Source organism: Ischnura elegans, chromosome 12 (assembly GCF_921293095.1).
Source record: "Ischnura elegans chromosome 12, ioIscEleg1.1, whole genome shotgun sequence".
Taxonomy (NCBI): Eukaryota; Metazoa; Arthropoda; class Insecta; order Odonata; family Coenagrionidae; genus Ischnura; species Ischnura elegans.
Genome location: NC_060257.1, coordinates 92,136,908 through 92,151,294, shown reverse-complemented (window position 1 = coordinate 92,151,294; position 14,387 = coordinate 92,136,908). Strand labels below are relative to the sequence as shown.

The window sequence follows — 14,387 nt, the reverse complement described above, 5'->3', positions numbered from 1 at the left end:
CTGCCTCAGGAGATGCAGAAACAGAGGTCCATGATCAGCCTTGCTCGGCATGGCAACGCCTACAAGACAAGAGCTTTTACCACCAGGGAATACATGCTCCCCCAAAATATTGGCGCTAGGCCTTAGAACGTAGTGGGTACTACGTAGAAAAATAGGGCATGGACAAGACATGTTGATGCATATTGTCACCAAATTCTGACTCTTTATAATAAATATGTTCTGAGAAAAAAATAAGGGGCATTACTTCTTGAACAACCCTTGTGCATAGCGGGTTAGTCAAGAACTGAAGATGGGGAGTACACCAAAGAAAACCAATTGTCAGGGACTTCAGGGCTTCGAGGATACTGCCTCTAGAATACAATATACACATGTGCCCTCTGTCACATTATGATGCTGCTTAACTGTGCTAAATCTTCTGCACTGCAAGGCAGGCCTAAAATTGGCACCAAGTGGTGGCCACTTGACGCAAGCTTAATATTGCCAAAATCTGTCTTCTTATGAGAAAATCTTTGAGGTCCACTGAAAGAAGTGGGTTCAGCTTGGCAACAATGTGAACAGTTTCATTGAGTGTACATAATTGAGACCCAAAGAGACTGAATTTCTGGGAGAAATTCACTGCATGCTAATTGAACAAAGGTAAGTCAAGTTCTCTCAGAGTGAACACAAACAGATCTCTAAAGGCGATTGAGGCTCACCCAAAAGCTGAGAACAACATTGATGCCACAAGAGAGCAGAAAAATACTGATATTGCAGGTAGTAGGCCTCATATCTAAATACAAAAAAAAATATGGGTCTATCTATTTTTCAAACTATTACAATTGAACACAAAATTGATGAATGCATTCATTCTAACAAAAATCTATTTTTATAATTTCAAATAAATAACAATATATTAAAAGAATAAGGTAGATAGAAGCAAAAGAAAAGTTTCGATGAAAAAATATTGTTCCCCATTCAGTCATTCTCTTGTAGAAATAAAAATGGAAAAAATTCTAAAGCTGCCGCCCACTTTTCATGGATTGGTGATGTCTTTTGAGTTCTAGCTTTTAACTTGTTCGGACACACCCAATCTGCAACAAGTGTACACGAGGCATACTACAGATTTTACTCATATGAGGCTCGGAGCCACTACATAAAGGCTCTGACGCTACGCTCATAACTTTGCTCAAATATCTGAATAGATATACTTCAGTGCAACACAATGAACATCACATTAGAACCTCACCATATTTACAGATCCAACAGAAATGATTTATCAAGAGAGATATTTGGCCAAGTAGATACATAAGTATGTATAGGAATTCGTTTTCCAAACAAACAGGGGCGCAGCTATTAAGTAAGGCTGGGGAGGGGGGTTTATGTGCAACTAATACCGAGGTGTGTGGGGGCATGGAATACCCACCAGGATAAGCGGCAGGTGTGAGATTAGTAAATTGCAGAATTTTAAGACAAACGGTTCAAAATGGTGAGTTTTACAGTTTTCTGAGGGATATTTAATTAATCCTTACACTATTCTACATATTAGTAATAACAATCCAATTAAGTAAAATGGATTAAACTTAAAAAAATTTCTGAGCTCGGGTTTTTTTTTATCCCCAAACCCCCCCCCCCCCCTCCACTCGCTGCACCCCTGCCAGCAAATAATAATGGACTTAAATAAAGGCTTGTACATGCATTTACTTTTTTTGTTAACAGCTGGTGGAGTAGGCGAGGGTGAGGCAGCTGGTGGGGTAGTATGTGGATGAACATAATTATAGACCAACTTCAAGGAAGATTCTTCTCGTTAAATTACTGTAGGCTATTTCAAGAAGTAAAACTATTGAGACATATGAATGTTATAGCTCGCAAAATAATGAATGCATGCATGTATATTTTGAGCAGTATCAAAGGAATGTAGAGGCATCCTACTCGAAGGCTTATGGGTGAGAAAGACAGGGTGCAATTGGTGAACTAACAACCCCACAACAAGAGTTTTTCAAGGTGATGGATTTTCCAAAGCCTTTTAAAAAGACATATCACAAGGTTTAATACAAATTATAACATTTCCAAGTCTTTTACATCATACCAAACTGGTCATAAAAATATAAATGTTCTTGTGCAATTTAACAATATAAAAATTTCAAGGTAATGGATCGTAAGGATCATAATTTACTTCCTCACATCTGACCCCTCTCTCAGGTCCCTCATCTTCACTGTTACTTTCATCGTCACTTGATCTGTAGGTAATCACTTCAAATGTCCCTGAAATGAGAGAAAATAAATTAGACTGAAAGAAACCACAGTCACACACACATCACCGAGCCAGTTATCCATGCGAGGCACGGATTTTGTGCATAAAAAAAGTTAGTGTGAAAATAGACCTTATTGATAGCTATTTGATATTGATAAATCTTCTATGGTTTCCAAGACTACTCCGTAAAATTTGAAATTCATGGCTACACATAAAAACAAAATACACACACAGAGGAAAAATTGTCAAGTCCACGCAGTTATATCAGGTAAAAACTAAGGATCAGTCGGTTCCTAAATTTTTTCGGTTCTTGATACTCAGTTCCAAGGATGAACTCTTATTATCTGAATTAATAGCAAATTTAAATGAACAACCACAAGAAGTGAATGAAAATAATTTCACTTAAGATGTAAATTAGTAGGAAAGCTCTATAAAAAAACTTAAGATCGTCTCCATAATTTTATTTGCCATGTAAAAGTTTTAAACAACATGTTGTTAAAGAATGTATGGTCGACCAAAATGTCACATTACATCAGGCCGCCACTGGTTCTTTCTCCAGATTTTAATTTAAAAAATTCAACATTTTTTCCCAATCTATTCTTTTTTTGGCAGAAACATTGCCTGCAGTGCTGAACAGGCATTAAATAATAACAGTAGTGGTCGATGTTGATTTTGAAGGGCTGCGCAAAATATGCTTGGAGCACAGTTTACACACTGCAGAGATAATTGAGAAGTATAGCAGAAGCAGGATCAATAGTGAAACTCCCCCAACTTCTGGTGACAGCATCCGTTAATTTGTTGTAACTTGTGTGTCGGTTCAAAATACGTATACATATTCTGTGATGTAGCTTAAATTGTCGCCGAAATTGACAACTTATTCTGATGCTTCACTGTCTTAGTTCTTATAACCTCAACAATAAACTGCTCAACACGCCAGTGCAGTGACACCATGGATAAACTGGGTTGCCATGAGTTAACAAAAAAGTATAATGCAGAGTTGCATTCTGCAGAATGACCACACATTTTGATGCCTTGCATAGGCCTTTAACAACTTACGAGCAAGCTCTAGGAACGCATCTTGCTCGTTTGTCAAATAATTACTGTATGTGTACATTATTCAATCTTAAGACCACCAAGATGAAACGATTTTCTGCCAGCCGCCGTTCATAGCACGACACACGACGTTGCAGGGAGCCATCTCGTTTGAAAGGCACCTGCATTTCACGCGAATGGCAGACAGGGAGAAGTTGTATCGTCTGAAAGTGGCCTAAATGTAGCATTGAGTGTACTTCACGCCAGAGATGTCGCATCGACAGGCTGGATTAAAATGGGTGCCATGCCGTCAATGGTGTGAATCGACTCGTTTGGCGAAGAGACCTATGGCAAGTTGAAAGAAAGGTGCCGTGCTGTGGACAGCAGCAGGCACTAAGTCAGCTCGTTTGAATGCGGCTACGGAAATGTTATAACGTTGGATGCTGTCTTAAATGCGCACGTTAGCGAGCAACTCACGAAAGAAAAAATAGTGGACGCCATGCAATCGGAAAGTAATAGATGCGTTTTAAAATCTTTTTTTCACTTTTTGCCTTTGAATATGCTGCAAACCATTACGGCTTTGGGCACCAAATTCAAATCCTCGCCACCACACCCTGCCGGTTCCAAAGAACCGACTTTATGCAATCAATTCTCGATACAAGTTCCATAGCCAAGAACTGGCAGTACCGAGAACGGGGAACCGACCCAACTCTAGTGAAAAAGAGGTTTCTACATTCCTGTAAAAAAAGTATTCTTGTTAATTACATGTGAGAGTTGATGCCAGTCAAGGTTTCATCGATAAAAGCATCATATGTTTACACAATAATTCTCATACTTTAATTCTATTTTTTTATTCATATTTTAATATAATTCAAAATCAGCGGGCATTTTTTTAGGACATTGTATACAAAAATAGCGCTATAAATGGCCGTAGTATCCTTGAAATGTAAAGTAAATTAATAATTAACATTAGGAATTAGATTTCATATTTTATTAAGGTATGTCAACAGTAAATAATATCTGTGGATATGAAGCTCTCTTAAAGGCTTAAATTTTCAGCACGAACATTCGCTGGTAACAAATTGCAATTTAGTCTAAGCCTATGCACAGCAGAATGAATAGAATGAATAGAGAAGTCTGCTCAGATAAATCACGTGGATCACCTGAGAGAGAGAATTGAGACAAAAGACTGTTATAAAAATTGAGGATAAAATTTTCATTACATTCCCACATTTGAATGCTAATTCATAATTAGACGTTCAATCGTTGATAATCGAAGTTAGTAAAAGAAACAAATATGGTTACATTGGACTCGGATTTAAAGAAACTCTGCACTCAATCAACTCTTCTACATAAATTTACACTAGAAGCTGTCTAATTACCTTTGTGAATTTAATTCCCCTACTGTGCTTGATTTTCATTTTTGAACTGTAAAAAAAGGACATGAAATATTTTCTATAATGCCTTTGGGTGAAAAAGTCAAGAACAAGATTACACCTGTTCAGGAATCAACTGCATTAATGACATCAAGTGAAATTTTAAAAAACTCATTGAATAATAATACAGTGAAACCCAGATCTATCGTTTTTCAAGAGGGTGGAAAAAAAATTTGGGAAAACAATCGATGCAGGAATGTTTGGCTAGGTAGCCTATACAGCAGTAAATGCATGATTTTGTTGAGGAATTGTGATATTCTTTAAAGGATTCACACAGGAATTGTAAACAGGAATTATGTAAACAGTTTGAACATATTGTTACTAATATGTCTTTCAAATATCCTAAGGAAACGCCACCTTACTAAAAAAATGTTTGCATTCCATCTCAGTATTTACACTGCTATGATGGATTTGCACATTCATGTTATGCTTATAACAACCATTTTCACCGGCACAGTGATTGGTCGTGAGATGGATCACATGTGGCAAAAATTGCCCACTATCTGAAATGTTCCTTTTCTAATAGGTATATTTTTAATACAATTGAGGCAATCGTGTACTGTGAAAATTTTTGTGTTAATCAGCAACGCCTACCTGATCCTCCGCTTCATCCCACGTCTTGTTTTCACCAGGTAGCTCACTCTATCCCCATCCCTACCGTCTTGTGCTAGCGGAAAACCAGAGGAGTTTTGCAATATTCACGCGCTTCTCCCCAGATTATTTACTACTTCTTCAATTAATTTCCGTCCATCGTTTAAAGTTCTCATTTACTTCTTCAGAAGGGCCATGGTCCAAAGATGAATATAAAAATAAAACTAATAAAAATGAAACCTGAATTTATTAAACTCACTCTGAAACCACTCACTGGTTTGAAGTCAACCCACACTGGAAAGGACGGAACCACTTGTACGAGGTGAGGCTCGGGAATGACGCTATCGCATATGCAGTACCTAATGCTGAGGGCGATGGGCAACCGTGTAACTGAGCTGCAAAATGTTTTGTCCCAAGGAGAAGGCAACTTAACCACTCATTTCCAACTAACGTTGCACCAGATAAGCCGATGAATTCAAATGGCTAGTAGGGAGGAACAAAATATCCTGAGAAGACATCCTTCCGTATGTGACAATGACAAGTGAGATTTAAGGCGCAACTCATATATTTAAGGCATAACCTGATATTCTGTTTTTGTAAAAAAAATATTGGATCAATTTCCTAGAAGCTTCACTGGGAGTATATTGAGCTTTGCCAGAATGCTGAGCCGCCGTCATGTTTTGCCAACTATTTCCTTTTGCTTGAAATGCTTAAATAATGTCAGAAATACCGAGTGCTTGGTCTCATTCTCTATTTATGCATGTGCACAATAATAATATTTCAATGCAGTAAAGGTACATATAAAAACAGCTGAAAATCAATGTTTGACACCTTTTGGGCTACGAGATGACTTATTTGACCTTCAGAAAAGGGGAACTTTGGAGCAGGTTGGCTGAAAAAGGTCAGTGAGAGGGAAAAGGGGAGGCGTGAAACATGCTTATATTATTCTCATGTAACTTGACATTTTCTTTCGGAGCTGATGGTTTATGGTCTTCGTAACATGAACCCTGCGCAAGCCATGGTCTGGGGCCTTTAGGTTGGTGTCGGAAAGGAGGAAAGCCTCAGAGTTGGGGGGGGAGGGGAAGGAATGACGGGATTTTTGGGAACTGAGAAAATGTTTGTGTGTCATTCATTATCTTTCGGCACTGAGTTTCTCTCTATGACAGTTCATCTTTTTGGGAAGATTCAAACTATTTGCCTGTGGATATAAGCCATACATGACACATTGTAAATACAGTAGATTCCGGTTAATGGGTCCACCGGTTACTTGGGGCAGCCGCTTAATTGGGGCAAATCTTGAAGAACCGAATCCAATTGAAGAATATCCCAGAGTTTTCTCCGCTTAATTGGGACAGCATGCCGCTTTATTGGGCCATGAGTCGGCGACATTGACTCTATGCTCGCGACGAAATTAAAATTTTTTCGTATCAGAATACTGTTTTTTATATTTTCCTTCTTTAATTTAGTCGTATTTTTCTCAAGTGTACCTATTCTTGCCTTAATCTTAAAACTCTTGTTCTTATATCATCCGTGTGAGGAATCGGATTCCGTTCCCCGACCATGAAACCTCATTCAACGTAGTGATGTGTTCAAGAGGAGAGGACTCCTGTGGCAGGCTATAGGTAATAGAATGAGCCCGGGATAGTTAGAAAGAACTAATGACACCCGTGGTGAGGGTGTAAGAGCGAGTACGGGCCAATTTCTAGGAATTACTGGCTGTTTTTGAACATAGGAGACGGTACGAGGCGAACAATTTCGCTTACAAAGAGCTTTTTGTTTGCAGCATCTTGAACAAAATTCAACTTACTCATGAAATCTATCCTTTTAATTCCTTTTCCTCTATACAACTGAGTAGTCACTATTGGAAAATTACGTTTCTTCGTTCCTTTCTCTTTTTCCCATCACTCTCCCAGTAGTCTATGCATCCACAAAAGACACTTTTCTCTTCACTTGTACCTAGTCATCTGTGAACTAACAGTCTAAAACCAGTTTAAATGGTGCGCATATTTGGTGGGATTTATCTCGTGCTCTACGATCTAAGTGAACCTAGGATAAGTGATATTTTTTTAGTTCTGAGATTCAGTGACGCTCCATTTCTTGAACAATATGCCACGTTAAGACCTTTTACTCGCTGAAATTTGCAATAGGTACGCGACAGAAATAAAGATTATCCTCAATCCAGTCATCTCCGTTTGGCTGAGATTACCGGGAGGCCAAAATTGACGATAGCTCAGTTATTGAAGCAACAGGATAAACTAAGAGAGGAATGGAGTCAAAAAGGAAAGCAAGCATCGTCTATGAAACGCAAGCGTCAACGTAAGGATCCAGATGTTGAGGACGCTTTTGATCAATGGTATTCCATTGTAAGCGATCGAGGGATTTGTGTAAGCGGTCCAATATTAAATAAGAAGTCGGAGGAACTAGCTTTGAAACTTGGTCATGACCATTTTAAGGCAACAGATGGTTGGCATCTCGATGGAAGACCAAAAACAAAATAAAATTCAAGAGAGCTAACGGAGAAAAAAGTGCTAATGTCGTGAGTGCAGAGGAGTGGAAATTGAACAAACTGCCCAAGTTACTCCTGAATTTTTGCGCTGATGGCATTTACAATGCCAATGAAACGGGGCTGTAATACCAAGCAACACCAAATGGCTCTTCTTATTACAGTCATGTAGGACCAAAGGGCTTCAAAAAATCGATGAATCGCGTCACTGTTTAGTATTGTTTAAATGTTTCGGGAACTGACAAAAAACTCTTCTGGCAATTCTGGAAAGTGCTAAGCCTCAATGCTTTAAAGGGTTAAGAATAAGCAGTTTACCATCAGAGTGCCAAGCCAATAGCAAGGTAGCGATGACAGTGAGTCTCTTTACGCAATGATTGACCAGTGGGGATATAGAATTAGCATGGAAATCAAGAAAGGTTCTTCTTGTACTTGACAATTGTACGGCACATGCTAATTGCCAAAATGTGTGCTAAATAATTATCAGTTGGAATTTCTGCTTGGAAAAATAACGTCCTTAGAGCAACCAATGGATATGGGGATCATAAAAAATTTGAGAACACTTTACCGTGGGAAATAAGTAGATAATATTCTAGAATCTATAGAATATAACCTTCTGATATCATCATCCACCGCCAACGCGCTAAGCTCAAAGGTGAACATTCAGCAAGCAATATTGTTTCTGGCTAAAAGATGGCCCGATGTCAAATGTCAAAAAATTCAACATTGTTTTTTCATTGCGATTTCTAAAGTTTCAGTGCAGTGTACAACATTACAGCAGAATCTGAAAATGTATTCAACTCAAAACTGTGCCACATAACAAGCCATGAAGAGCTCGATTATATTCACTGCAATTTGGACCAATGAAAACTGTGAACTTGATATTGCTAAAACCATATTACACAGGCAACATTGAAGCTGAAGGTGAGGATGGTGATGGAGATGAAATCGCACCTGAACGTAGCTAAGTGATAACTCTGGATGCAAGAAGGTTCATTGAGGGTTTGCGACTCTTCTTCATGTGAAAGGCAATGAAGATAGCCCAAGGTCGTCATTGGATTTCTGTGCCGACTTGGGTAGTACGACGAGGATGACGAGAATGCTGCAGAGAACATTAGAAAAATTCCTTGAGCGAGGAGATACGATTTGAAATGAAAGTACTTGCATGTTTAGGAATTTATGGAATCACATATTATTAACTAATTAACCGTGAATTTGTCTTAAATAGAAGTTAATAAATGACTTTCATCCAGCATCGCCTGAGACTGAAAAATATTTTCAACTAAGATTACTATCATTCTTAAAAATGTTAATAAATTAACTAATCTCGCTGATTTATTAAACAAATTAATAGTTTAATAAACATTGTTTGCATTATAACCATTCTTTAGTCTTCTTTCTATCATTTCAAAGTTTGTTTATGAACATGTATGGGATAGTTCGCTTAATTGGGGCAGCCGCTTAATTGGGGCAAAGTGTGCCTGTCCCGATGTGTCCCAATTAACCGGAATCTACTGTACTTCGTTTCACTTTTATCAAACGATGAATGCAGGAAAATAATACACTGGGACCACAATCTTCCACTGATGAATGAGGGAAAGCAATACTTGGGGGAGAAAAAAACACTTGAACACAGATGTGGAGTTAGTAGACAGGCACAGCATGGCCCTCAAATAAACATAAGAAATAAAGGTTTACAAGCATAAGGCTTACTTTCATCGGTTTCCTCATCTCCATCATCCACCAATTTATCAAAATCCACGGACAGCCACAGCGGCTTGGTTGGAGAGGAAAGGAGGCGAGGCCAGTCCACAGCTGAAATAAACAGATAGTATGCATCTCTCGTGATCCAGATTGGAAGTGAGCATAGGGCATCAACCTAAATTCCAAGTTACACAAATTATCCCATTGTCGAAGTTAAAATGAATTGATTTATTTTCTCAGACTAAATCTAATTTTTATGCTTGGAATTGAGCTTCTTCAACAATCAATTACCAATAAAAAAAAAATGCTATGCAAAAATACCATTTACATATCACCAAAATATGAGCCTGCACTCTGTGTCACATCTGATGCAAAGAATATGATTTTTTCCCAAATAATAAAGTACAAATTAATATAAAAAATACATCAAGTGCAATGATCACATGACATGAGTATATTATAATTATTTTATATTTGTGACCCAACTCAATTACAGCAGCTTAATACACCCTGCTATTTACATTGATATGGCCATACCAACTTTAGCCAACAGCATGTACGCATGAATTTTTTCCGACCTTTACTTTCAATGAAAAGATGGAAAACCTGCGCGACATTAAACACAATGGGACCACCATAATCTTTAGCATAACAAAACATTCATTAAGCTCACTCTAAGTATTTCTAATTTGTGCGTACAATGCCTTCGACCGTCTACCTTCACACAGCTCATAAAACTACAAATATCCTATCTTATGAAATATGAGAAAATGAGTGCAAACAAAGAAGTTTTGGCATAGCCAGGCAAGTCAAACTCCAACAAGTGCACCGTGTACAAAATTTTGAGCAAAACATATTAAAACTGAAGCTCTGGAGTTTAATGTAGAGCTTGTGCATGCCAAATGGAGCAAATGCTTATGCTCAACTTTTATTTATTCCAGTCCAACGAGTTCACTTTATGGAAATTGAAATTTACTATGATTCAATTTTGTGAGTTTTCACTCATAAACTTCATTTACTGCACCTGTTTTGAGAGGCTTTCTTTGTCACTTTAAAAAGACTACTACTAAAGAGAAGCTGTTTGTCACAGCCTTAAATAGTTGAAGAAAGAGGAAATGAGGTCAATGCATGGAAGAAGCTAACATACGTTAACGCTGCAAGATCTGTGGAGGTAAAGGGGGGGGGGGGGAAGTGGCAGATTCTGCACAGAAAACAAGAACGACGGAAACAATTAAGGTATTTGGGGATAATCAAATGTTACCGATTCACTTTGATATCCACAAAAAAAACCAGGAACCCCTACCATCTTCACAGAACTAATGCTAGATCCACTTGTAAAATATTAGGACCAAATGAAAAGGGAATCAGAATTTATAACAAATTACCAAATAAGTTTAAGTGTGTATAATCTAATGATGTTTTCAAATCAAAATTTAAACCTTATCTTTTAAAAATGCTATCAATAAATTAATGAGAAACTGAATGGCGAATGATCTGGTCCTCTTGCATCTTTTATTATTAAAAAACATCTTGCCTAATAATTTTAATGTCTCAAAACATTTAAGTAAATTATCATTCCTTAGGCAAATAAAGCATAAATTTACTAGCCATAATTATGTATTAGATTTCTTCAGGAATGGGAGTGGCAAATTACCTTCAGCCAAGGCAGGGGGATTCATTTTCTTCTTTTTAATTTAAATAAAACTGAGGTTTTTTAAAACTAATTTAATTGTTTGTATTTTTTTTTTTTTGCTTATGCTGGGGGGGTGGGGTGGGTCAAAATGTGATTATGCAACACATACTGGAATGCCTCCCCATATAGAAAGCATGTAAATTGCCTAAGAGGATCAAATTGAAGCATCTACTCACATGTAAATCCTTTGGGTAGAACAAATTTCACGGTGCTATTGGACACAGGCATATGGACACATTCCTCTGTGTTAATACTGGCCCACAGCGGTAGCTCAAGTGCAAAATTCTTTCCATCAGACCTCCCACTAGAGGCACTGCAAATAAAATTAAGTATTTTAACAACCTCTGTAAAAAAAAGCAGTAAAAAGAAGAAGCAATGAAATGCGCTCATTGATTACTCACTGCAAATATAAGAGTTTGTTCGTTTTCCAATGAATACTGTACTTCTTCATCTCTGGAAGTTCCACTGTTATGGCCACTTCCCATTTGTTCTGTATCCACTTCACTTGAGGGATCTTGGCTCGAACAAGAGGTGGCATTCCATCAAAAGGGTCTGCCTCACAATCACCTTCAAGGTTCGTATCACTACCTTGTTCACCACTACATTCTGGCGCATCTGTTTTGGCAAACTTCTCCTCACATACGACTTCGCTTTGGTCCAATAGGTTTTCTGCAGAAGGTACACTCATGTCATTGCTCTCATTGCTATGCTGACACGCCATCAGATCTATCTTAATATTTACATTTTTAGGATAAACAGGTGACAAACTTTCTTTTCGGCTTCCATCTAGAGAGCTCACTTCAGCGCATTCACTTACACTTAAAGTGTCATCTTTTGAAGCATGGTTATCTTGTGCAGATTTCAAGAGAGTCTCTGAATTCAAGCTCATTTCAGACAAGCACTGAGACAACCCATGGCCAGGAATTTCCTCTTGACTGCCGTGAGCAGGTTTGCTGGTTTCATCCATGTTTGACAACTCACCTTCACTGATAATACCATCGACCACTTTGGAGGGACAAGGGGGGCCGGCTTCACTGCCACTGGAAGCCTCTGCTACCTCCTGCTTGCAGACAGTACTTGCAGACGTGTCCATTGAAACACTTGTGCCAGAGGAATCCACACAAACAATTGCGCTTGTTTTTTCAATACTCAGGGACTCACGCTCCTTAAAATCGCCACCATGGACTGATTTGAGGGGATCACAGTTTTTATCACTTCCATTGGAAGCCACAGCAAACTTGGAATTCAGGTTATATTCAGAATCCTCCTTGGAAATCTCACTGCCGGAAGATTTCTCTAGGATTACACAGATAGAAGGGTAGGTTTTGTCTTTACTTGATGATACACCATTCTCACAGTCACTATCCTCCCCAGGTTTGAGGGGATATGGACTCGTATCGATTTCATTAGAAGCCACTACCGACTCTGGTTTGGAGATGTCCTTGGAAACGCTGCAGCTACGAGGCTCCTCTTGACTGTCACAAACAGATTCACTTGTTTCATCCATTCGTAATGACTTGCCTTTCCTCATATCACTATCATGCACATCATTGATGGTGGACCCCAATCTATCTTTCATTTCAGATAAATCTTTAGAATCCTGATCACTCACAACAGCTCCTCCATTTGCACTTTCAGGCACAATAATTATATCAGTCTTTGTAGGATCCTCTTTTGAAAAATCACCTTTAATCACAATGTCTTTAAAATCTTGATTTTTGATAGCAGCTTCTTCAGATGCATTGTCAGGCTCCATAATTTCATCAGCCTTTGCAAGGTCCTCTTTCGATAAATCATCATCTGTGGCTAATTTTGGTGGAAGTTGACTGCTGTCACTTTCCTGTAAAACAACAAACACACTAGCTACGGGGTCCATTTCATTCTTAGATTCCAGACTTACATCTTCAGCATTATACCCATAACAAACTTCTGTCGCAAAAACAGGGCTGAAGTCAAGCTGGCGACCCAAAGCAGGAGTGCATGATGCAACTTGTTTTGATAAAATGCAGTTGGTGGGCGAGGGTACACGCTCATCAACATTCTCTGCACTGCTGCATAATGACACAGTTGCAACTCTTGCACCATTCTGATCTTTTGCCTCCTTCCCTTTTGATGGAATTGTCGCTTCACCCTCATCAGCGCAACACTCTTTCGACTCATTTTCATTTTCCTTGGGGCCTTCAGTTTCTACCTTGCATTCATGAGGATGGTATTCACTCTTGGGAGTCATTGGATCAGATTCGCTATTTGAGGATGACTTGGACCCTTCTTTGTTCCATGATTCATCAAATATTAATTCTTCCCTCACTGAATTACTATCAGGTTGTGATAGGTGGGTACTTGGATTGCAATTATTGCCACTAATGCAAGAGTCGCACTCAACAGCTGATTTTTTCTCCCAGTTTTGATCTCCACTCTTCATCGTTACATCTACTCCAACATGGCCCTTTTCAGCCTTGCCATCAGCACTCATTGAGGATGACTCATGGTCTCCTTCATTTACAATTTCCTTCAATATATGTTCTCCTCTCACAGAATGACTATCTGGTTGAGTATGGTGGGTACACGGATTGGAATTATTATCGCCAATGCAAGACTCACACTCCATAGTCGATTTTTCCTCTGAATTTTGATCCGCACTTTCAACTGCTGCATCTATCACGATGTGCATATCTTCAATCTTTTCATCGGCATCCCCAACAGTGCACTTCTCATTTTCCTTTGACACTACTTCCAAGCATGACTCGCCGGACTGTTCCTCATCAGTACACTCAGACGAATTCGTCATTTTCTGCAAGTTTTCCCTTTCAGACACACTGTTTGAAGGGAGACATTCCATTCTTCCACCCCCTGAATCATCACCTTCCTTCACACCAATCGCATGAGAGGAGGGCAATTCCGACTCCACTTCATTCGACTTAATTCCTTCCGGCAACTTCTCCCCACGTTCACTCTCCACTTCTCTATCAACTGATTCACCCTCATCAACTGCATCGCCTACGTTTTGAGAGGACGATCGGGACTCAGCCAATCTCTCTGCTTCTTCCACCGTGAGCTCTTCAAATTTCCCAACTGACTGGGTTGGGCTCGTGGATATAACCTCATAACTGCATAATGATGAGTGGTCATCCACAGATGCCTGAAAAAAAGCAAGATTTCAAAGTTTTTTAAATTTGAATAACTTTACTAGGGATGAGTCGA

At 38.8% G+C, this 14,387-nt stretch overlaps 1 protein-coding gene across 1 annotated transcript in view; it reads right to left on the bottom strand.

Moving 5' to 3' along the window:
* Window positions 1-1,969: 1,969 nt before the first annotated feature.
* LOC124168773 overlaps window positions 1,970-14,387 on the bottom strand; it is a 136,407-nt gene continuing 123,989 nt past the window's right edge. The window contains exons 29-32 of the mRNA XM_046547064.1: window positions 11,588-14,325; window positions 11,363-11,499; window positions 9,503-9,604; window positions 1,970-2,241 (exon numbers count right to left, since the gene is read on the bottom strand). Coding sequence (XP_046403020.1) covers window positions 2,120-2,241; window positions 9,503-9,604; window positions 11,363-11,499; window positions 11,588-14,325 — 3,099 coding nt within the window. The 3' untranslated portion in view covers window positions 1,970-2,119. The remainder of the gene's footprint in view (window positions 2,242-9,502; window positions 9,605-11,362; window positions 11,500-11,587; window positions 14,326-14,387) is intronic.